General features: G+C 37.8%; 1 protein-coding gene across 1 annotated transcript; it reads right to left on the reverse strand.

Moving 5' to 3' along the window:
• Positions 1–286: 286 nt before the first annotated feature.
• On the reverse strand, positions 287–19,495 carry LOC126457907 (translationally-controlled tumor protein homolog). The gene is made up of 6 exons (XM_050094587.1): positions 19,343–19,495; positions 19,088–19,158; positions 18,523–18,710; positions 15,327–15,442; positions 8,228–8,358; positions 287–557 (listed from the first exon to the last, which is right to left on the reverse strand). Exons 1-5 carry the CDS (start codon positions 19,368–19,370, stop codon positions 8,243–8,245), a joined length of 519 nt encoding a protein of 172 aa, XP_049950544.1. The 5' UTR covers positions 19,371–19,495; the 3' UTR covers positions 287–557; positions 8,228–8,242.
• Positions 19,496–26,046: the final 6,551 nt, after the last annotated feature.

Consider the following 26,046-nt stretch of genomic DNA (forward strand, 5'->3'; position numbering starts at 1 on the left):
AAAATTACCTTGGCAGCTGGAATAAATTCCAGTTCTCCAGCAAAATGGTACATTGTGTTCCAATATGAAATTGTATACTTCACTTGACCGAAACAGTTAAATCTAACTTTAAAATTTGGCAAATATCTACTTTTTAATAATTTCATCTTCACAATAACAGACAAAGCTAGTGTAACACACACACACACACACACACACACACACACACACACACACACACACACACGAAAGGTTCTTGTATTTCACTGAACACACACACACATGATGAAAATTATTTTTCATGTAATAAGATTTTTAAATTTTTACTGACAACTTTTCTCTGAAATGCAGCTGTGTATTAAGCACTGTTTCAAAACAATATTACAAATAACATGGAAATACTTCTCTCATCTTCCAACATACATTAAATACAAAAAGCACAGGGTAGGCCCTTGAGTATGTACAGTAAGTTTTGGAACACAAATGAAGGGAACATCACATTTTTAAAAAATTAGGGTTTTAACAAATCTGAATATCAGGATCCATAATGTATGAAGATCACATTCACCAGTCTTCACCTGAAACAGAAATCACAAATTGCACTTTTAAATTTAAACATTTATTGATCAAACAAGTTTTACCAGCATAATAAAATATAGCAATATTCTCCAATTAGCTGACATAAATCTACACAACATTAGAACAGCCAATCTGCCCATAACTGAAGTGTCATTGCTGAAGGTCCCTGAATATCAGTTAACAGATACTAGTCAACAAAATCTAAACTTAAGATGGCAGTAAAGTGGACTAATAAACATGTTTAGCCAATTTTTAAATCTCACAGCAAATCTTTAATATACACAAAGTTTAAAGCACAAAAAGGCAGATTATGTGACACCCACAAATTGTTACTGTGGACTAATTTGCATTAGTTGAACAGAGTTATTCATTTTTTAAATCTGCAGCACAAAGCAGTTAGGATTCTGACAACTTCCTAAAAATCTTACATTTTAACATTTTCCTTCCCTAGCAGCACAGTTCACATGTTAACCCATAAGTCACTTGAGCTCTGGCAAATAGGTTTGCAATTGGTCTAAATTTTCTTCTGGTTCATGTAATTTACATTCCATAAACTAAAGAATCATGTCTACACAAATTAGCTTGTTACAGTGACATTCTGTAAGTAATAAATTTCTCTGAACATTTCCTTCATATTACAAAGTCATAAAGAGTATGTTTCTAGTGTCTTACACTCTGTTTACAATATACTTCATGTGTTAATTCACCATAAATTAACCTTCCAGCCACAGGTGATACAGATGTATGCGTTCAGCTCTTAATTTTGTGGGGCCCACCATGATATAGGACAATTTCTGCTCTGTTCTTTTACACCTTCTATCCCACTCGTACATACATTTTCACGGCAGCAATTTTGTAACCACACTCCTAGGCTTGTGTATGGGATTTTGCTTTAAGATATACAACACTCGGAAAATTTATTGACAAGTTTATTCTACTTTTATAACATTTTGATTTTCCACATTTACTACGTCATTTCAATTTTATGTCAATTAAAAATCAAATCTGAAGTTAAGATTTTGGTTCTCTTGTTATATTCCTATAATTGCATCCTTATAACTGTTCTAATCAACAAAAATGTTCTGTGAATATTCATGGAAAAATCTGAAAATCACCCACTGTATCACAGGTAATTAATGTCCTGCTCTTAGGTAGCAATATATAATACTAAACATTTGAGAGGACTGATTCGCCAATTTTATATCACATTTCTGTAAGCATATAACGCAAATCAATGGCAACCTTAATTTTGACACAGTTCTTTTAATGTATAGTAAGCTGTGCATATTGCATCAGCTCAGACTTTTAACCACATAATGACTAGTCCAAAATGAGTGTGTGACAGTGACAGCTCAGTAGCATCATCTTTCTGTTAAGCTGCCAAAGGAAGCTAGCCAATGAGACTGCTTGAGGAGTTAGCATTTGCATCTTATATAAAACCATATCCAGTGGGAAGAATGGTAAAAACTTATTGTGAAGTTAAACAGTGGAAGAATAGCATGCTACTTAGCAACACCAGCAAATTCATATGTTCAGTGAGGGACAACTTTAAGAAAAAACTAAAAAGATGAGCCAGTTCCTGTTAGTTACATTTTTAAGAGGACTGGCAACAGTTTTGAAAGTAAACATAACATTATTGTAACAATAGAGAAAGAACTATAAAACACAAGTGGCACAAGGCTGCAGGAACCATGAAAAAAGTGGCTGAGAAAGAACCAAGTGACAAATTTGGACAATTTTCAAAAAGCCAGTTGTCTTACAACAGAAGGTAACATCCCACACTAAATTGCTTGTGTCAGTTAGCAGCAAATTTTTATTGCTTACGGTACTCAAAGACAGGCTTCAGCAACTCCGTTTAGCATTTAAAATGTAACAAGACAGCTGTTGCATGGCAGTGCAGAATTCTGCACAGGATCACAGGTGCTGTGAAGTACAATGTGGCTAGATGAAACCTGTGTTAATACCAGCCCTTCATTACACACAGGCTGGAGTGATGAAAGGCTCTATGCGACAATGTCAGTGCCTGTTGGAAAAGGATGGTGTATTATTTTACACATATGCACATCAGACAGTTTTATGCCAAAGTGCCTGTTATGTTTCAGTCAGAAGAAGACATATGATTATCACAAAAAGATAAGTAGTGTAGTTTTTCAGAAGTGGTTGAAGACATCACTAGTGACAAATCTGACAAGACCCTCAATGGTTGTTATTGATTATGCCCTGTATCAGTCAGTTCATGACAAACTTTGGCAACAAGAAAAACATTCAGTTGTTGAGAAAACAAGATTTGAAGCAAGCTGAATCACTTGAGACTGGGGGAAAAAAAACCACGATTTCCAGCAAACAATCTACAAGACTGCTCAAGAATAGGCATGAACTCATTTGGTTCCTTCCATACTAGTGTAATTTCGATGAGGAATGGGTGCATATTACATTGCTGCAACCACAATATTCATCATCTTTGAAGATGAGAATGTCCTTGTAGAATCTGTCAAGTAGTTAAACCGGCTCAAAAATTGTCATGAACACTGACTCAATAGAAGCAGCCTAAATGGAAGTGAAGGCTGCACAGAAAAAATAATTATGCACTTGGGAGAGAGCAGCATAGACAAAAATACAAGAAATCAGTTTATGCAAGTGGTTTTTTTCGATTAGTGTAACTGCAAAATAGTCATGAATTTAGCATGGTACCATGCCATTGACCAATCGTCATAGTGGCTCTCTCTATATAACTTAAGGGGGTAGATACAGCTACCTGAGCTCAAACAATGCAATTTTCAATATTTGTCACCAAAGATTTGGTGATTTACCTTTGCATACATGAAAATTTCAACAATCATTTGGCAGCTTTGTTTAATACTTATTACCATATCAGGTGAGTACACCACTGCGTATTTTTCAAAACTTCATGCAGAGTGTTTTGGGGAAGTGTGGTTCATAGGTAAAGGAGACAGCATACAGGACACTAGTGCAGCCTATGCTTGGGTACTGTTCGAGTGCGTCTGGGATCTGCACCAGGTCGGGTTAAAGGCTTTGCTGTGTCTTAAGATGTGGCAGTACTGCAAGTTTCTTTGATTATGGTTACAAAATAAAAATGTCCACAGTAATGGACACTGCGATTTAGTGCCACAATTTTGAGCATTGGTTCCTAGATGCCTGTGGTGATTATCTTTGCTAATTTTTAATAAATTTGTAACTTACTAAATGGCATCATTCTTATTTGTAATCTCAATCATTTTCTGGAACAATGGTGAAATTGTGAATACCCAGAGAAGTTCATCTCTGAAGATTCTTGAAAATCAAGGAAATTTATCTTGAGCAGAGAGTAAGAAGACTCATTTCTACAGCAAAAATGTTATGACCAAAAGCCAGCCATAACTGCATTGACCAAGCCTGGGTAGCAGCCTATGGATCAATGTGAAAGATGGAAAGTTCCAGATACAGCTAGGTTCCTTGTCCAGCTGTAACTGGTTGCTACAACAAAAATCTAAATCTACATCAATACTCCGCAAATTACATTTAAGGGCCTGACAGGGGATTCATTGAACCACCTTCAGAATTCTCTGTTATTCCAATCTCATATTGCACACGGAAAAAACTAACACCTTTATCGTTCCGTACAAGCTCCAATTTCCCTTATTTTATCGTGGTGACCTTTTCCCCCCAAGTAGGTTGGTAACAACAAAATATTTTCGCATTCGGAGGAGAAAGTTAGTGATTGGAATTTCGTGAGAACATTCCGTCGAAATGAAAAACTCCTTTCTTTTAATGATATCCAGCCCAATTCCTGTATCATTTCAGTGACACTCCCATATTTCACAATAATACGAAACATCTTGCCCTTCTTTGAACTTTTTCGATGTACCGTCAGTCCTATCTGATGGGGATCCCACACTGTGCAGTAGTATTCTAAAAAAGGATGGACAAGTGTAGTGTAGGCAGTCTCCTTAGTAGATCTGTTAAATTTTGTAAGTGTCCTTCCAATAAAAGTCTTTGGTTAGCCTGCCCCACAACATTTGTGTGTTCCTTCCAATTGAAGTTGTTCATAATTGTAATTCCTAGATATTTAGTTGAATTTATGGCCTTTAGATTTGAATGATTTATTGTGTAACCAAAGTTTAATGAATTCCTTTTAGCACTCGTGGACACTCACTCCTTTTAGTACTCATGTGGATGATCTCACGCTTTTCGTTATTTAGGGTCAACTGCCAATTTTCACACCATTCAGATATCATTTCTAAATCTTTCGCAATTAGTTTTGATCTTCTGATGACAGTCGATAAACGACAGCCTCATCTGCAAACAACTGAAGACAGCTGCCCAGATTGTCTCCCAAATCACTTATATAGCTAAGGAACACCAGAAGTCACTTGCTTTATTTGATGACTTTCCATCAATTACCACAAACACGAGTTTACAAGATCTGCAAGAGAACTAGAAAGTTAACTGTAAAAACTATTCTTGTACTTCACAGATTTAGGAACTGCAAATATCTGTATTCAGTACAAGATTGAATTAATAATAACGCTCCAAGGAAGACTGTCCTGCAGTACCCTGATTTCAAACTAAGAACTGTATCATTTGTTAAGTCATCAAGAGGAACAACATTCTGAAGACAACTCCTAAAAGATAAAGGCTGTTGCCCTCACATCACTCACCTACAGTCACCCATTTGCCAGGAATGACAGATGAAAAATAATCTTAGGAAAAGGACAGACTGCTAATCATCATAAAGATGACATTGAGTTAGGAACAGGCACACCAAAAAGACTTTCACATTACAGCTTTCAGCCAAAACTTTCAGCAAAGGAAACACATTCACACAAACAAGCAGCAAGCACACCTCATGCACAGATTACTACTGCCACTAGCAGCTCTGACCATACGTTTCCAGTTAGAGCTGACAGTGGTGATGGTCATCTGTGCATGAGGTGTGGTTGCTTGGGCAAATGTTTTCCTTGCTGAAGAAGGCTTTGGATGAAAGCTATGATGTGTAACAGTTTTTTCATTGTTCCTGTCTGCAACACAACATGTCATTTTCCACGAGTACAAATCTATACTTTCCCTAAAACTGTTGATATTCCAACCCAAGTTTCCAATGTTTAGGTGAAACAACTAGTATCAGGTGTAAGAACACTGGCCATGAAGAAAACCAAAATGAAGTAACAAGGCTGTTCGGCTTTCCTCTACCATTAGAACTACTTTCTTATGTACCACCAGAAATAAAATAGTCACAACTTGTCTTAAAATTTATAATCCGTGTATAAGTGATATCTGCCTAACAAGGCTAGTTAAGGAAACAACCAGTAAAGTACTGTACATTTTTCACTTTCTAATGGTTACTTGTATGTTACCAACACATATCTTGTCATTATCACCCCTGAAAATTTTTATTTGCAAACTCTAAAAATTTTATGTTTTTAATTTCACCATCTTCTGTTTAACAAATACATAAAAAGTGCTTCCAATAAATTCGTGACAACTGTTGCCAGGTCTCAGTTCTAACTAGTTAATTCAAATATTACATAAATCTTACATTTCTATTGTGAATTATAACAAATCAAACAATGGAAAATCCAGGCTGGAATGTAACAATATTATGAAAAGGAAAGTTGCTACTTACCATATAGCAACCAACTGAAACCACAGAGCCAAAAACCTTAATTGTACGAGTCTTGTTGTGCCTATCTGCGGCTCAGCATCTCCACTATATGGTGAGTAGCAACTTCCCTTCTCATAATATTGTGTATTATGACACCTTATTTCAGCATACTAGATACTAAATAGTTTTTAATTTTTTGAGTTTATATATAAACTACTAAAAGTAAATAAATTCATGCATGCAAATGGAACCTACATGTTGCCAAGCTTTTTGTTTTTGACACTACAGAATTCTAGTAGTAGCAACTGGTTTTGAGGTGCTGTAAGCCCCATCTAACAACATTGCCACCTGGCCATTTAAACTGTCAATATCCATCATTTGTCTCACGGATTGTAGTACTGTGGATACAACTGTGCAGATCTCTACACAGGTGATGCCAAATGAGACTGTCACTTCAAAGCACGGAAAGAATAATCTTTATTTTTTTTTATATGCGCCCGAAAAATGAGACTAAATCAAAGAAGAAAAATTTCCCGAATCTAATCCGCTCCTGAAATTTGAGACTCTAAATTCAAGGTGAGAAAAAAGTTTTAGACCCCCTCCAAATCAAAAAACAGTTGGTCCACTGTAACATGAAACACAATTGAGGTCGAATGGATGAAGATACAGCTACAGTAGTTTGGTTCGAATCTTAAGCTTAACAGTTACCAGGTAGCCATTGCTATGTGTCAGGCTCTCCGTCCGTATTTATACGGGTACCCTTCCTTTTTCGTGTGCTTCGTCTGGTTTGAATCGATTGCTTATTTTGCTTTGATCTGGTAAGTGCCGTTCTCTTTGTTATATGTGTTTATGTCACTAAGATGAAAATGCATTATTGTACTGTGTCATGCATTGTTTGTCACATTCTGATAATGCGTGTTTACGACCTGTCGCCGCGTGCGGCAAGGCTTGCTTTTGTGCGCGCTACCGCAGCTTACAATTTAAAAAAAAAAGAGGAATTGTCTCATAAGCGAAACAATGGCGAGAGTCTGCTATTTGTTCTTACTTACACTGCTGCTTTCTTTGATAATGATCAACAAGAACCAAATGATAGAAGATTTTCTGAACGAGGGTTTAACGAAACTTTCTCCGTTTGAAAATCTTTGCAGACTACATTCTGCACAGAAATTAGGGTCATCTTAGATTTAAAAATCTAGTCAGTTGCCGTGCTTAGTTTCTGACTATCACTATCACGAATATAAACATGACATTATATGTATTTTTCCGCGTTTGCTGTTCTAGTTTCGTAGTTTATTAGGCAGACAGGATTTAAATGAAATAGCAGCAAACACGAAATAATGCATGGCATAATGTTTACATTCTTCTTCATTCTCTACCTTTAAATTAATTTACTGACGCAGAGATTTTGGCGCCAGTACTTATCTTTGTGCCTGCTAAGCATACCTGTGTAGCGCAACGTATATATGACAGCAGAAGTTAGTTGTGGCGACACCTACCAACATTTTTCAGAATTTACACTTATTTTGCACTCGATTCTAAGCCGCAGGCGGTTTTTTGGACTACAAAAACCAGAAAAAGTGTGGCTTAGATTCGAGTAAATACGGTAAACATACAGAGGAAAATATGTAGCACATATTGTCTGTAGTGAATAAAGAACTATTATGTGGGGAGTTAAGCCACTAGTAATCTTTCTCCCAGATCAACAGTACACCAGCTTATCCAGTTCTCTATATTCTACAGAGAATTTTCCTGTTAAAGAGAGAAACCTTCCTCTTATAATGAACTTGTCACAAATTGTGAAGATAGTGAAGTCATTTATGTTTTGTATGATCAGTCCTCTTCAGTATTTCATATTTGCAGGAATGTTTTGCATTGGTCAAGGTATACTATATGAAATTTATGTGTAAATGGTGGAAGCACTTAATTTCAATGCTGCTACCAATGAGAATGACTCAAAAAACTGTTTCCACATTTGCTAAAATCCCCACAAAGCACCTGGAAGGTATTGCCACATTTTCATACTTAACATATATAAAAGCTTAATGAGAGAATCTACAAGAAACTTACCTTTTTGATTAATATTTAAAACTTTTCTTCATCCAAACCGTGTTTAAAAAACATCATAACTGGGACACTTTCTCCATCTATATCCCTGTATTCCAATAATGCTACCATACCATCAATATCCATTGATTCACCTTTAACAGAAAAACATCAGCTTAAAAACTCTAAGAGACACAGACTTGCAGCAAAATATGTATTAACTGTTATTGTAAAATTAAGGGGAAGTGAAATTTTAACATGCACTCAACACCCTGTCGCATACACAATCCTTAGTTCAGTGACTGCCAATTGTACAAACTCATCAGCAGTCAGTTAAGCTCTGTTCTTGGAATAACACAGGAAATGCTGTTTACCAACCCACAATACCAACTAAACTGACTAAAACTGCAAGATAATTAACCAGCAATTAAGAACCAGGTTAGTGTGTTTAACTGGAGAAAGTTTTGACAATGGCAGGAATAGTGATAGAATCAGCCAGAGACAATACTTGGGCAGAATTATTGGTTAGAATGAGGAACAAAATGGAAGTGAGATCACTCCAACTACTTTGAAGAAAATGACAATTCCAAATTTGCATCTTTATTTTGTTTGTTGAACGACAACTGAATTCGTCTTTTCGATCTCTTATGTGAGAAACTGTAGCAAATGACTGACGGCATATACTGTTTATCTGTAATAATATTTGATATCTGTACCTCATGAATGATATATTGCGTTATTTATATAAACTAGGTGCAAAACAATGATAATACTTGCCAAAATAGTCTCATTTATTTGGTGCGTGTTACAACTGCTGCAATATTAGAACTAATAAAATCAAAATGCATAAAAATCTTTGGCAGTAATTACATTAACACCCTTTTGTATTAGACAACATTATGATTTCTAATGTAATGAAAAGTTTGATGGTACAATAATGTCCAGAGTTCCCCGAGCCACATCTAGGGCACAAAGTATTTTTAACTTGCCTCCTTTTGGGACAACTACTTTCCACCTTTTAGTGGAAATATTGGTACCACAAGTCTTAATACTACTCAGCAACAAATTTGTCTCACATCTAGCATTATTCCCATTAACATGTAAATTAATTGTGTTTACTCAAACCAACTTTAACACAGTAACATTAACAGTAAAGTCAGCAGGTACTTTTTGCTTTTTTTAAAAAAGCTGCACAATATAGCTTCTGTATCTCTCAGTATTACCTACACAAGCAAATCAAAATTTATCATGATAGATATCTGTATAATAAAGGCACAGTTACTCATCATTCAGCTAACAAGACTTGTTATTGAACCTACACAATCTAATTAGTGGAAGGAGTGGGTGGCAAGCTATGTCTAAATTTCTCTGTCAAAATTGCCTCTTGTCATTCTTTTCCTTCTTTAAGAAATGGCTGTTCCACCAATGAACCAGCTACTATTGACACTCACTCAAGATACTTTCCCTCTGGTGAATTCATTCTCTCCATTGGAGACATCACTGGTATTGACAAGGGGACAACCATTGCCTTACTAAAAGTGACACACACACACACACACACACACACACACACACACACACACACACACACACACAGAGAGAGAGAGAGAGAGAGAGAGAGAGAGAGAGAGAGAGAGAGAGAGAGAGAGAGAGAGAGAGAGAGAGAGAGTTGTTAATTATTTCAGTTCTCTGATGTGATTAAATGAAAATGTTAACATTTTTGTCAAACCATTTGTTTTAATTTTTATTTCTATCCAAATTTTGAGTTTTGTGCTCCTTTTTTAACTGATACAGTTCTTTCACCTTCTCTGGTTCTTGTCATGCTACTTTTGAAGCAGCAACATTAGCAACTCTGCTAATTCTTTCGCATTTGAGAAAAGGCATTTTTATTCCAGAAACAAAATTGTTAAGCTGAGGTCATTAGAAAAGAAAGAATACAGTAAAGGTGTTAATAAATCTCTAGTTACTTCCCCCTCCCTCCTAGATTACATGTAGTTGTTCCAGATGATTGCACAAGCAAAAATTATGTATTAAATAGTTACTGTTCCTCAAATATTCAGGATTAGTTGCAATAACCTTTAATTTGAATATATGCCATAAGAACATTTCTACCCACGCAATATAAAAAAGATTATGCTTGTTCATTGTAATTGTTGGCATCTTATTCTTCATATGTGCCCCAATATGAATAACAACCACAGCATAGAAACAGGATTTACTGTATATACACCAAAAACTGAGAAGTTTATGCACAAATAATGTTCCATAATTCAGCAATGGCATTTTCTGTAGAACATCCATTGCCACTGTAAAGAATTAATCATTTTAAGTTGTAAATATAACCGCAAGCTACGAGGGTAATCCCAAACGTAAGGTAGCTTGCCACCATGCTGTTCAGAAAGTTATGAACCTCTTCTTTCACCTCGTCGTCTGAGCTGAATCGCTTTCTGGCTAAAGGTTATTTTAACCTAGGGAACAGGTGATAGTCACTGGAAGCCAAGTCAGGACTATAGGGTGGGTGGGTGATTATGTTCCACTAAAACTGTTGCAGGAGAGCAACGGTTTGCGAGCGATGTGCGGGCGATCATTGCTGTGGAGAATGTGTATGCCCTTGCTCCACATTCCTCTTCCCCAGTTCTAAATTACCCGCTTTCAGTTTTTTCAGTCTCTCAGTACCTGTCAGCATTAATTGTGGTCCCAGCAAGTCAGCTCCAATGACGAGCTGCAAGAAGAGGTTCATAACTTTCTGAACAGCATAGCGGCAAGCTGATATGACATGGGCATACAAAAACTGCCACAGTGTCTACAAAAATGCATCGACAGAAATGGTAATTATGCCAAAAAATAGCTAAATGTTCAAGTTGTAAACTGATTTAAACCGTTGTAGAAATAAACAGGTCTACGTACTTATAAAAAAATATGACATCTCACTTTTGCGATTACCCTTGTAGATAACACTTTCCAGAAGTGTCCATCAGATCTCCATGTGTGTCAGTTTGTTGGAAATTCTGGAAAGACCAACTATTTCATAAAGCAGACAGCATTTCACATTTGCTACTATATGAAGTAGCCTACTTACAATTCATCTACCATACGGCTATCTTTGGACTGTCATCTAGTTTAGAAATGTTGCATCTGAATTTAACTGATTTATGTAATCTTGTTGACAACTCTATGAAATAATGTATATTTTTGTAAATAACTAATATTTCAGGCCTCTGAATCATCAATGTGGAGCCTCTTACCTTTTGTGGGCATTTTATTTACCTTTCTTTAAATCTTACATTTGTTGTAGCTACTCTGTTAACCTATGAAGTTGTGCACTATTTTCCCCACACTAGCCAGAAATTTAGAAAGCTCTCTTACTGGTCAAACAACAAATACTTGCCCCTTTAATTTCAAGACAGAACATTATGCTGTACACACAAGTAACTCTGAAGTTTAGTTAAATGTTTTGTGCTCTCTTCACTGCACGAGACAGCATCAGTTTCCACATTGTCTTCTAGGCTCCAACACTCTTACAGCACAGACCAGCCTCAAGTGAATAGTTTTGCGACTGAACATTTATCGCTCAGACCTAAGTGTAACTTCGCAGTAAGCTCTTAGTTTGTTGCCAATGTAACCAGATGAAAGCACTATTCCAGGAATAGCTAACCATGGAATAAAATGGCAGCATACAATGCACACTCCTAGTTGTGTTCAGCCTATTCCTCTGTTAGCTACCCCTGGATTTATCCCAGACAGTACAATCTGCCCTTAAGGATAAGAAAATTTAAGGTACCGAAGTCCACATTATAAAGCAAAATGTGAAAATGAGATTCCTTCCATACTACTGAAGATGTAATCAGTTCATAACATTTTATTATTAATGGTTTCTCAGAAACTAGGAGAAAAAGGCCTGAGAAGGTAAAGAAATTAATACCAGAAACATCAAAAATAAGATTTATATTGGGCAAGAAATAAATTGGAATGAAGCTTTACTCAACCATTACACATGCTCATTTTATTTCTGAATCTAAATTGAGCAAACTAAATCATCACTAAATGATAGAATCGCTGCTCACTGCACTGAATAACCAAGAACAAAAGCAGTAACTAATTACAAGATAGCTATGAGCAAAGGTCTATCATTGGTACAAATGAACATATTTTTGGTCTCTGTATGCACGTAGTATTAACAGTACACTGATCAGAGGTATCAATATCCTGTAATGACAAGACAATTTAATATATTGCTCAAATCAACTGCACTTATTCTACAACCATAATGCTTTAAAAAGTATATTTTTACTATAAATGTCCATCAATGCTTTTCTTGTTCAATTTTTCACTTTTCCTCTATATTTTTAACCATGCAAGCAAATTTGCACATAGGTAACATGTTTAAAATGGAGACCACACTTCTTAGTATTGCTTCCTACATTTAGTGGGAATTTTTTGCACTGTGTATTAGACAGACAGCAAATATCCTCAGGTGTTAAGTCCTGCATTATGTATATGGCAATTTATGTGCAATCTCTGACATCAAACAACTATCTTAAATTCATAAATGATCACAAAGTAATACGAAACTCCACTTCTAACGATTATTTGAACAAAAATTTTAGATCTGATGTGATGCCCTGAGCAACAAGTATGGGCTTACTTCGTTAAAAGTAAAAAATAGTCTCCAGCACATTACTGCAAAAAGAAGTGGGTAAAGAGCAGAAGAGTGTACATGTGAACTGGACAAATATTCACTCTGGTGACTTAAGCATGACAATTGAGGAGCGTGAAACCGAAACTGCAAAATTTTGCATGTGGAGCACCTCTGCAAGCTGCTAGAAACTGAAATTAGGGACACTGAAAATGGAAAAACAAGTTTAGAAAACACAACCTCTGTTGTGGGGCCTGAGGCTAAGATACTCAAAATTTGTAGTATGAGAATGTTAATCTATAATAATTTTGAAGTTGCATAAACTTTTTACAAAAACAGACATGTAATGAAAACTAATCTATGCATAACTACAAACTTCTTAAATATTTTGCAATTTCAAGAACCACTGATTGGTTTTGAAATAACCTGAACTAATATGTGTCACCAGATCCCAGATAAAATGGTTTTGCTAACCTCACCACTGCAGAAATTCAATTACACCCAATACTCCAGACTCAGTTTCCCAAGCAAAAAAGCAATATCACTGCAACATTCTACAATTTGCAAGAAAGCTGTCACTTTATATTCCCCACATACATAGATACACATTATATAGATACCGTGTTACAGTTCCCTTCAGGTTTTCATTTTCTGCTGTCTCATCTCAATAAAAGCAACAAACTCTTAAGCAAAGAAGTGTATGCATGAAATGCTTTAACAATGAGGCACCTGTGGACGAGCATAGCACTTTCTACTGATTTGCCCACACTTGTTCCCATGCATCTGCAACTGTGCAGGATTCCACCATGTGGATACACTAACAGTGTTTACTGAATCTGAATCCCTGTAGGTTGATCATCTTCTGACTGCCTCCAGATTCTGGCTGCAGTCTTTTGTGTTGATTCATAATTTGATCTTTTGTAGTTCTCTTTCATGTTCAATTTTGTTGTGGAGGGCATCTGCCAGTTTTAAGTATGATGTTCCTAACACAAGGCAGTGTCCCCACAGAATAAAGGAAAATTTTCATGCACTTAATCCACATGCCTGTGAAAAGTTCAAGTAAAACCACTAATGGTACCCAAGTGAAGAGTTAATATAACCCACTTAGCATCTCAAGAATGTCAATATGCTGTAGATTATCACCACCGGATGGAACTGATACTGCAAGGTGTTAAGCCACATTGTTGGCCCCATTCTGCTACACAATGTTTCAATGAATGGACTAAATACAAGCAATGTTCATGATCTAATTATTTTGAATACAAACTGGTCTGGTTGATAAAGTAGTGTGTGTGTTCCAGATTACAATATATTTTAGGTTCTAAGGCATTAACTTAGCCAATTACCTCACAATGACAATTTAGAATTTTCGTGCAAATGGCCTATTTCCTGTCTCCTTTGGCAAAGCAAGGCCTGCCATCCACATTACTATCTCTGCAGAATAAAATTTCAGGCAATATTTTACTTAATTTGATTTAGCACAGTAACTGTGGTATAACTGATTATTTCATAGCAGCTGGGACACCACTGTTCACCACAGATAAGCATTTGGCAAAAAGTAGGAGGAAAAAATGTCTGTAGCAGCAATAGGGTTAATGTCAGGGAGGTTTCAACAGAACTACACTGGCAGCAGAATTTTGCCTCCAGGTTAAGCCGAGACACTTTTTTCCTTTTTTTTGTTCAAATAGGGTTCTCACACATCCCAGTGAGAAGTGTTGAAATGTGCTACACACATCAAGTGTTCGGTGACTGTTTACAGCATCATTATTTAGGTTCATATACAACAATCTTTGTTAACATGTTGACACAGCAACAAATAACAATGGAGTGTGTTATCACTTCCTACTATTTTATTCAATTTAGGACTCAAGCCATTCTACTAACTCATTATTCTAGGCACTGTAAGGATTAGAATCTTTTACATAATAAGTCAGGTCTTTGTTCTGTGGTGAACAACTTCATTAAACTGCAAAACTTTATACTCTCGCCCAGTTAAAATTAATTACATGGGACCTCACACGGGATCCAAGTAACTTAAGTGCAGCTCTATGTGCCTATAACTCTTCATTTTTTGTGCTCTAGCACAAGGCTTACTACAACAACCCATAATATACAATAATTATTATTAAAAGCAGTAAAAAGTGTTATGCTCACACCAGTAGCATTCCCTCTTGCAATTATGAAATAGCTTAAGAAATATGCCCACTAACAATTAAGGGTTCAATACAAACAGTAACCTACAATTTAGCAAGGATTTGTCAGTCAAGATTTTTGCTATACTTTCAAATACACCACACTGATAACTAGTTCCATTTTTATGATTAGAAGAAAGTGTCTAGTATATTTTTGGTTCTGTTCTTGCCTTAATATAGCCAGCAGAGCATGCAGCAATTCAAGAATACTAATCTCTTAGATCACACTTTCTCCATCAATCTCTTCAATTTCTTTAAAAGATTATAGTGAACTTGGAATGTAGTGTAACTTTACCTGTGAAAAACTGCAGGTCTTTGAACCTTCCAAGGATATCTTTCATTACTTTGTTTGTGTTATTCTTGAACACATTAACTTGTTCTGGGTCTTTTTCTTCAAGTTTTTGCACTAACCTGAAACAGATTCACAAGTATATTACTATACCTCATAAGCAACAAAATTTGCACCTATTTCAGCATAACAAAAGGAAATTCTGTTTCTCAATATTTTGTTACTATTATAACACAACCTGGATTAGTTACTATTGCAGTTATATCAAAATGAGAAAGGCTTTTCATATCTCTACAGTTTTTCTTGGGCTTACAGAAAAGAAAGTGCAATCAAAAGTGGTCAAATTTACAGGTACAATCACAAACAAGAAGAATTTTTAAGTCATAGCTAAAGACTACAACGCATTACACTTCTGCACCTGTGTATGTCAGATGCTCTCAAAATGTTTTATCAAGTTGGTCAGCATCAAGAAGGTACCAACATGTTGGTAACAGCCCTACATTTGATGCTTGTGTGCATTCATGGGTGGTGCACCTCATCTGTCTCCACAAACAATGTTATCTGATTACATTTATAATTTGAGACAGCAACATCCTGAGACATTTACTTTTCTTGCAATCCAAAGAAAATTCTAAGCACTTCACTGCTCTCTCAAAATAGGCTGCTGCTATATCACTTAGTTCTCCAAATAACCCACTACATTAGAATGTATGCTTCAAGGTATTTATGAAGCTTCTTGTGATGGTATATTTACATAAAATTCTGTCTCTTCCCACATCAGATGTAGATTAAAAACTAGCTTTAGGAAAATATAATTGCCTTCATTACATGCACCCATCAGAACTGTTGCTGCTGCAGCAAGTCTTGTATATCAAATAATTTGCCTGGCATTGCAACACTGTCACTGAAGTTTTGATGTCAGAAAGTGTGTCTACAATGTCATCAACATCATTGAAAATATTTCTCATAGCATGACAATCAAAACAAGTTAATCAGTTATTCCAGACAATTGAGATATTCAATATATCAATGACAGCAAAAAATATTTGAACATGCTTTAGTTTTTGGTATTTACACTTAAACTGTAAACTGGTATTTTTGTAGATAATAATTGTGTGCTACCAGTATCTGAAGACTTCTCAACATATAGACTCAACAACTAGATAACTACCAACGAGGCAGCCAGATTAGGTGACTACCAGCCACTGATCTGCACATTTCTAACATTCTCTTTCCATCTCTGCTATGTTATGAACCAATCTTTAAACACCATAGGTGCAGTTTAAGTAGTTCATAGGCATGTGTGCAACAGCATTAAATTTGAAGAGCCAAATGACTACACAAAAGTCTCAAACTGCTTGAGGGGGCTGCAGGAACCAACCACTAAAAAGAAAACTAAGCAAAGTCATAAGTGCTTCTGATGGTTTCCATTACTCCGGAAAGGGCCCAACATTTCATTTTTAGGTAATCTTATGACATACGATCAGGGGCTGACAACTTCATATGACAAAACATAACTGCTAATCAGTATGTTCAGAAGGTACAATATGTAGTAATGCTGATAAAAGTAGGGCAGTTTGCCAAGACCCAAGAAAATAGGGACATCACCTGAAACAAGACCAAGTATAAGCCAAGCTATCTTACATTCTGATAAAGGAATTAAAATGTCCAGGGAGCCTAGGATAGTTCTGTGTTTTGGGCATGTCTCTACTAACAGTACTAATTACTAGAACTGCAAGAGATAAGCAATGACCAACAATACCCACTTTTAATATACATTATATCACTACTTCAAAACCTCATGTCACTGATCATCTCTGCAGAAATGAACTCTAGTGTCATTGGACTACCAATGTGATTTTCTTTGCCCTCACTTCTTACCCTGCACAATGTTTACTCCAAAGTTGCACCTATAATAATTCAATGATTACAAACCTTTCTGTAATACAACATCTTAATCAAAAAATTTATCTGAAGACATCTAGTGTTGCTCAGTCTGCCAAGGATATCATCAGCATGATTATGTAAATTCATGCGAAACCAAGGTTATGAATCATCCCAGCAACACTCTTAAAAAAAAGTATTTACAATATATTCAGACTGCTCCTACAAACAAGGCCTATATGACTATTGGGATCCCAAGAGTTATTTCTATAGAAGATAGGGAAATACGGAAGCGTCCGATCCCACCCGTCTGCTTTGACCCAGGATGTCACAAATATGGCGGAAACAAAAACACACACTTTCCACAAGAAGCCTAATGACACTAACGGGCCAAGCGCGGGAAATGGGGTGTTTTGGGTGGGGGGCAAACTAAATATAAACAAATTTATACGCCTTGCGTAGCTACAACGTGTAAGTGAAGACAGCCATGCATGAATACTCACCCACCTCCCCAGGGGTCGTAACCCCTGCAACCCATAGAAGATAAAGATGCTTCAGTAGCTGATTAGTGTTTTTGTCTTAAAAAAAAAAAATCTCACGGGATAGGACGAACAGATCAGAAAGATAAATATAATAAACTAAAACAAATTCGAGGAAACAGATAATTAAAATAAGTAATAAGTGTTTTCAGATTTTAAAAAAAATCTCACGAGATAGAACGAACAGATCAGAAAAGTAAATAAAATAAGACAAAACAGAACTGGAGACAGCCACACTCAAACCAAACTCTGCGCCGTCATGATGTCACACACGACAACACCCTTACGTCACGGGTCAAAGCCGACGCGTGGGATCTGACGCTTCTGTCGACCCGAAGATAGAAAATTCTTACAAACCTACTAGCCTTATATATTAAAATTATTCTTGCAATTTTAATGAGTGCAGCTATAATTAAGCTGATCACTTGTGACTAAACTACACAGTAACCCAAAGTCATTTTACTATTGTCACTAAAACACAGCTTTAGTAAATGTGCCTTAACTTCCTATTGATAAAGTAAACATACTTAACACCTGGTGTCCCCTTTTTCAAACAGATGACCATTTAAATCTCTACATAACTAAATATGGACTTTTCCACTAACTATGACCCTCTGTTATGACAGAGCAATACACTGGATTCACTAATTATCCTTTTACTTGTATTTCATGACCAAGTTAAACAACATCTTCACTGAGCCATTAAACAGTTAAGTACTTCAGACATAGCAATAACTGGGATACAACAGTTTTACAATATACAGGTTCTTATAACTTACTTTTTCATGTAGTCCTTCAAATAGGATGTGTAACTCTTCTTATCAGAAAATGCGTATGTTTCTGCCAGCCTATGGTTGAGCACTATGTCTACACCAGACTCAACAGCTTCGTCTGTTCCCTCTCCAGCTTCTTCAGCAGATGGGTTGAAGCCTTCAATCTGGACATCCCCCTGTTTCCTTGTAACGTGCTAAAAATAAAAAATAAAATTAAAGGAAATCTCACTTGAAGTAATCACAGAAAATGATAGCTAAAACTTCAAGGAACCGACCATTTTTGAATAGAAGTACAATGGGTGGAATGTACCAATACACTGACTCTCCACATTCAAGATACCTTTTCCTCTGAGTCAACGAAATACAATTGAAACCTAATAATTTAATCATGCACTGATGAACAGATGTAAGCCCTAATATAGGTGGCTAGGTTATATCATTCGATAAAAAGTATTAACCTAACTGCCTACCAGATTGGCTATTTTTATTGCATACATTGCTACCAGAACTTCACATCGAAATGCTGGCTATTAGAGTATGCAACTTATTACAGATACTAATACAACTTTACCTTCCCATACACTTCGTACAGCACCTCGTCCACGAGTTTTACTTTGTAGGTGTCCGAAAACATTTCATCACCTAAAAAAAACAGTACATGTAGTTACTCACGAACATTCCAAGACCAAACAAACAGCCTGCCACAAGCACATGTGATTGAAGTAAGACGACACACATACTGTCATTTAATAATGACTACAAAAGCATAGAAACAACAAAGCGAGGCCAAACTACGCCGTACGAAAAATATAATAAAATAATACACCTGTGAAAATATCCTTGTAAATCCTCATTTTGAAAGATGAGAGAAGACTTTCTGTAAGTCCACTGGGCACTACACCACTCACACTCACCACCTCCACCGGAAAGAACACTAGCGGTCTGCGTTTACTGCTACATTACATCCGTATATCGTTGCCAACACAAGAACTAGAAAACCCATAGATTACATATTTCGGTTATTTAAATAGATATCGTACCATATTCCTCCCAATTGAAGGATAAAACATCTGAGCGATTGTTTTAAAGACATAAAGCAAAATACAAATCCTCTTGTTCTTTAGTTTATGAAGAAAATAACGTGTGTTTTCTTTCTTCACCCTCTGGTTGGGCCAACTGAAACCTTACCACCTATAGGAGAAGATTATTATTATTTTTTTTTTTTCCAGTGTAACACGAAAACTGACGCGTGACTGGTACCATATAGATTTCGTTAACTTTGAATTGCATTCATGGTTAGAATGCAAATAAAAATTTTTTCTATGCTGACATATTTACATCTACGTAGATACACGGCAAGCCACGGCACGATGCGTGGCGGAAGGTACCCTGTACCACTACTTGTCATTTCCTTTCCTGTTCCACTAGCAAATACTGTAGGAAAAAACTACTATCTATAACCTCCGTTAATGTTGTTGTGGTCGTCAGTCCAGAGACTGGTTTGATGCAGCTCTCCATGCTACTCGACCCTGTGCAAGCTTATTCATCTCCAAGTACCTACTTCAACCTACATCCTTCTGAATGCCCCCGTATAAGTCTAATTTCTCGTATCTTATCTTCGTGGTCCTTACGCGCAATGTATATTGGCGGCAGTAGAATCATTCGGCAATCAGCTTCAAATGCTTTCTCAATAGTGTCCACCAAAACGTTCAGTTTTCTTGTTGTGCAATAATTTACAAGCCAAAAGATGAAAGGAATTACGGGAAATGCGGTGCTTACGTGCATAAATATCCGGACCCCACTTCCCAAAACAGAGTGCGACTTATAAGTTTTATTACTGTTTTTTTCTTTTACGCATTTAGAACTTTGCAAGACATGTCTGAACGAGCAGCAAATCGTGTTATGTGTTCTGCGACAAACTGCTAAGGATTCCATATAAAGAGTTGCCAGATGTGCAAGTTTCCAAGGACGGTCCCGGGTTCAGATCAAATAAAGTGGTGTCCCAAAAGATACTTTCGGGAGGACAGTTTGTCCCGGATTTCGGATTTCAGAGAAATATTGTCACACTTTCTACTTTTTCTCCTAATTCTTCTGTGAATCTATATTTCAACTCCAGCTGTTAAGCTAATTATGCAAGTTATTATTATCGCAGCTGACTGAATTTCTTAAGAAGTATTATTACGTGGCAACGCTGGTGAGTTACCGTACCATTATTGTCGCTTATCTTAGTTCAGTTTAAACTTTGCACCAACACGGTTCTCTGTTCCTCTGCCTGAGTGGTATCGCGGTTAATTTGTTATTCAAGCGTTTGATTGTTTCAATTGAAATGTTAAAGGGAAAGTGTTTGTATCAAGAAAAATAATCAAAATAGTTCTTCAGAAAACGAGGGGGAAATGACTATGGAGTAGAGTGTATAACTTGTATTATGTTGCCATAATGCGTCGAGAAAGAGCAGATATTAAGGATCACTTAGATAGTGTAAAGCATAAATCAAAAGAATACAAGCATGTAAAAATGGATGGTTATTTTGTTTCAAATTTACTTAAACAGGCCAAAGTAATTAGTAACAGCTGCGAACTTAGCAATGTGCTATTATACTGTTAAACTCCATTATGTTTTTGAAATCTAAGCTCCAAATTTTGTAATGATTATGAAGCAGCAGAATGTCAGTAATCACAAGGCTGAGAAAATATTTTCATTAATTTCTTTAAGCTTAAGACAAATGTCCTAAACTGTCCCGGTTTCTGTTTCCCAAATGAAGCCCATATTTAGTCCATTTAAGAGAAATGCCCAGTTTGTCTGACAGATATTATGGCAGCCCTATCCAGCCACCTGAACAATTAGCAATAAAACATGTAACTGAATTTCATGGTTGTTATATAATTGGAGTAGGTCTACAGTATTCAGATATCAAATCAACAATGCCCATTCCTTTTGCATAGCTTTACGGTACCTTTACATTTAAAAAGTTAGTTATTTTTCTACTTAGAAACCAGTCACACATGCACTGCATAATTCAGAAGATTTACACCAGATATGCAGAACAATACAACAAAATCACGAACATTATATTTTAAGAAAACGTCGCTGTTGTTATCACACACAGTAACTTAGGAAAACTTTAATAACGATCACTGAAAGAAAATATAATCATCTCCCGTCCAGAATAAAAACGAATCAACTGTCTAGACTGCTGGGCCAGTTCATTTGCTAACATCAATGCATCAGACTAAAGCGTTGTAACTTAATGGCGTACCTCCTGCTCAACAGAAAATATAGGGTAATAGCCTTCTGACAGCCTGCATGACAAGGATAATACTGCTTTCAGAATGAAAGAACATGAAATCTGCTGTACCATACAGTTCACTAGGTCCATTGCGTCCACTCCTCTTGTCACTTATAGCCATGAAACACCACTACCCCTTGTGGACCTAAACAGGTGACTTTCCAATAATTTTAAAGAAAAGCTTTTCAGAAAACTATAATACCAGCAGAAGAAAAAAGCATATTGATCAGTGGCTCAAACTCAGTCTTTAAAGGTATAGTGCAGGTACTTTCTCGCTCACCAAAATTAAATTTGGCAATACTGCAATAAAGACATTAACAAATACTTCACTAATTTAAAAAAAATTCAAGAACATATTCAATTGCAAAACGATTACCTGTTGAAATCATCACCAAACAAAAATAAACACATGTAAAAAATTATTAATATAAACATTGGTAGAAACCAACAGTTGTCAACATAGGTGGCCACACAAAGTTATCCAAGGAGTATGGTGGGGAGGGCGATTTTTTCTATATGCCAGCGCATTTGAGTAAAAAGAGTAGGGAGAACATAGATAGTGAGAGAGGGGGAAGAATGTAGTGGACAAAGAAAGCAGGAGGAAAGGAGAGGAGAATATGTTTAGAGAGAAGGGAAGAGGAGATGATCAGAGAGAGGGGGAGGAGGGCATAAACACAATGGAGGAAGTCAGGGTGATACAGGAGACAGGTGGATGGCATCAAGGGGGAGTGGGCAGTGAGTTGGGAGGGGGGGGGGGACAGAGAAGATGGTTAGGAAGTGGGCAGGAAGTGTTGGACAATGGGAGTCTGAAGAAGAAGGAGTTGGATATAGAGAGAGGGGTGATGGACAGAGACAGGGACAATGAGGAGTTGTACATAGGGTGGGGGGGGGGGGGGGGAGGATATGGACAGAGAAAGAGAAGAGGAGGAGGTGCACATAGAGAGAGCAGAGGAGATAGACAGAGAGAAAAGGAGAAGGAGATGGACAGAGAGGGGGAGATGCAAGCAGCAGGTAGCTTTTTTTACAGGGGTAATGGGCATGCAAAAAAGAAAGAGGGAGGAGGAGGAGATGTTCTTAGAGAGATGAAGGAGAATTTGGAAAGAGGGATGGGGAGGGAGATAAGGTCAGAGAAAAGGGGAAGAGGTGATGGACAAAGAGAGGGGGGAGGAGGAGATGGAGGAGAATTTGGAAAGAGGGATGGGGAGGGAGATAAGGTCAGAGAAAAGGGGAAGAGGTGATGGACAAAGAGAGGGGGGAGGAGGAGATGGAGAGTGTAGGGAGGAGGAGACAGAAGATAAAATAGGAAACTTTAGGTGGACTGAGAGACTGGGGAAGGTAGAGATGGCTACAGAGAGGGGAGAGGAGGAGACGTGTGCTATATATGTAAAATATGTATGCAAATAAGGCTGCAGCTAAAAGTCTAGTGTGTATGTAAGAGGATGGATAAGAAAGGAGCATTGTAGGAGGGAATGGACATAGACAGGGACATGAGGGGATGGACAGAAAGAGAGGATAAGGAGAAAAGGGATACAGAGAAGGGGAGAAGGAGATGGACAGTGAGAGGGGGCAGGAGGAGATTTACTGAGAGAGAGGAGACAGGATGAGATGGAGAGAGAGATGGGGGCAAGAGGAGATGGACAGAGGGAAAGTGGAGAGCAGGCAATGGTCAGAGAGATGTGAAGGTGAGGATCAACAAATTGTGAAAGGGAGGAAGAGCTGAACAGGGAGGGAAGGAAGGTGGAGATAGACATAGAGAGGGTGAGGAATAGTTGTGCAGAGAGAAGGGGTAGGAGGATATGGACAGAAAGAGGGGAAGGAGAAAAACTACAGATGGAGGGGCAGGAAGAAACTGTCAGAAGGAGGTGACCAAGAAAGGAGAGAGGAGGAAGTGAAGAGACTAAGAGAGGAGGAGCTTAAGAGACAGAGACAGTGGGTAGGAGAAACGGAGACTTAGAGAGGGCAGTAAGAGATGTGTGTATAGTGTGTATCAAACATGTATGTGAGTGAAGCCGCAGTAAGAGGATAGTATATATATAATAGAGGGAAACATTCCACATGGGAAAAATATATCTAAAAACAAAGATTCTGTAACTTGCCAAACAAAAGCGTTGGTACATTGATAGAGACAATCACAAACACAAACACACACACAAATCTCAAGCTTTCATAACCCATGGTTGCTTCATCAGGAAAGAGGGAAGGAGAGGGGAAGATGGAAGGATGTGGGTTTTAAGGGAGAGGGTAAGGAGTCATTCCAATCCCGGAAGCGGAAAGATTTACCTTGGGGGGGAAAAAGGGACAGGTATACCCTCGCGCACACACACACATATCCATCCACACATATACAGTCACAAGCAGAGGAGATGGACAGAGGGAGAGTGGGGAGCAGGCAATGGTCAGGGAGATGTGAAGGTGAGGATCAACAAATTGTGAAAGGGAGGAAGAGCTGAACAGGGACGGAAGGAAGGTGGAGATAGACATAGAGAGGGTGAGGAATAGTTGTGCAGAGAGAAGGGGAAGGAGGATATGGACAGAGAGAGGGGAAGGAGAAAAACTACAGATGGAAGGACAGGAAAAAACTGTCAGGAGGAGGTCTGCTTGTGTCTGTATATGTGCGGATGGCTCTGTGTGTGTGTGTGTGTGTGTGTGTGTGTGTGTGAGAGAGAGAGAGAGAGAGAGAGAGAGAGAGTATATACCTGTCCCTTTTTCCCCCCAAGGTAAGTCTTTCCGCTCCTGGGATTGGAATGACTCCTTACCATCTCCCTTAAAACTCACATCCTTTCGTCTTCCCCTCTCTTTCACTCTTTCCTCATGAAGCAACTGTGGGTTGCGAAACTTGAGATTTGTGTGTGTGTGTGTGTGTGTGTGTGTGTGTGTGTTTGTTATTGTCTCTATCAACGTACCAACACTTTCGTTTGGTAAGTTATATATATACAGGGTGAGTCACCTAACGTTACCGCTGGATATATTTCGTAAACCACATCAAATACTGACGAATCGATTCCACAGACCGAACGTGAGGAGAGGAGCTAGTATAACTAGTTAATACAAACCATAAAAAAATGCACGGAAGTATGTTTTTTACACAAACCTACGTTTTTTTAAATGGAACCCCGTTAGTTTTGTTAGCATATCTGAACATATAAACAAATACGTAATCAGTGCTGTTTGTTGCATTGTAAAATGTTAATTACATCCGGAGATATTGTAACCTAAAGTTGACGCTTGAGTACCACTCCTCCGCTGTTCGATCATGTGTATCGAAGAGCACCGAATTACGTTTGGATCCAAAGGGAACGGTGATGGACCTTAGGTACAGAAGAGACTGGAACAGCACATTACGTCCACATGCTAACACCTTTTTATTGGTCTTTTTCACTGACGCACATGTACATTACCATGAGGGGTGAGGTACACGTACACACGTGGTTTCCGTTTTCAATTACGGAGTGGAATAGAGTGTGTCCCGACATGTCAGGCCAATAGATGTTCAATGTAGTGGCCATCATTTGCTGCACACAACTGCAATCTCTGACGTAATGAATGTCGTACACGCCACAGTACATCTGGTGTAATATCGCCGCAGGCTGCCACAATACGTTGTTTCATATCCTCTGGGGTTGTAGGCACATCATGGTACACATTCTCCTTTAACGTACCCCACAGAAGGAAGTCCAGAGGTGTAAGATCAGGAGAACGGGCTGGCCAATTTATGCGTCCTCCATGTCCTATGAAACGCCCATCGAACATCCTGTCAAGGGTCAGCCTAGTTTTAATTGCAGAATGTGCAGGTGCACCATCATGCTGATACCACATACGTCGACGCGTTTCCAGTGGGACATTTTCGAGCAACGTTGGCAGATCATTCTGTAGAAACGCAATGTATGTTGCAGCTGTTTGGGCCCCTGCAATGAAGTGAGGACCAATGAGGTGGTCACCAATGATTCCACACCATACATTTACAGTCGACGGTCGCTGTCGCTCTACCTGTCTGAGCCAGCGAGGATTGTCCACGGACCAGTAATGCATGTTGCGTAGATTCACTGCCCCGTGGTTTGTGAAACCCACTTCATCGGTAAACAGGTAGAACTGCAACGCATTCTCTGTTAATGCCCATTGACAGAATTGCACTCGATGATTAAAGTCATCACCATGTAATTGGTGATGTAGCGACACATGAAACGGGTGAAAGCAGTGATGATACAGTATGCGCATGACACTACTTGGACTCAGTCCACCGGCTC

The sequence above is a fragment of the Schistocerca serialis genome, chromosome 2, assembly GCF_023864345.2.
Source record: "Schistocerca serialis cubense isolate TAMUIC-IGC-003099 chromosome 2, iqSchSeri2.2, whole genome shotgun sequence".
NCBI classification, from domain to species: Eukaryota; Metazoa; Arthropoda; class Insecta; order Orthoptera; family Acrididae; genus Schistocerca; species Schistocerca serialis.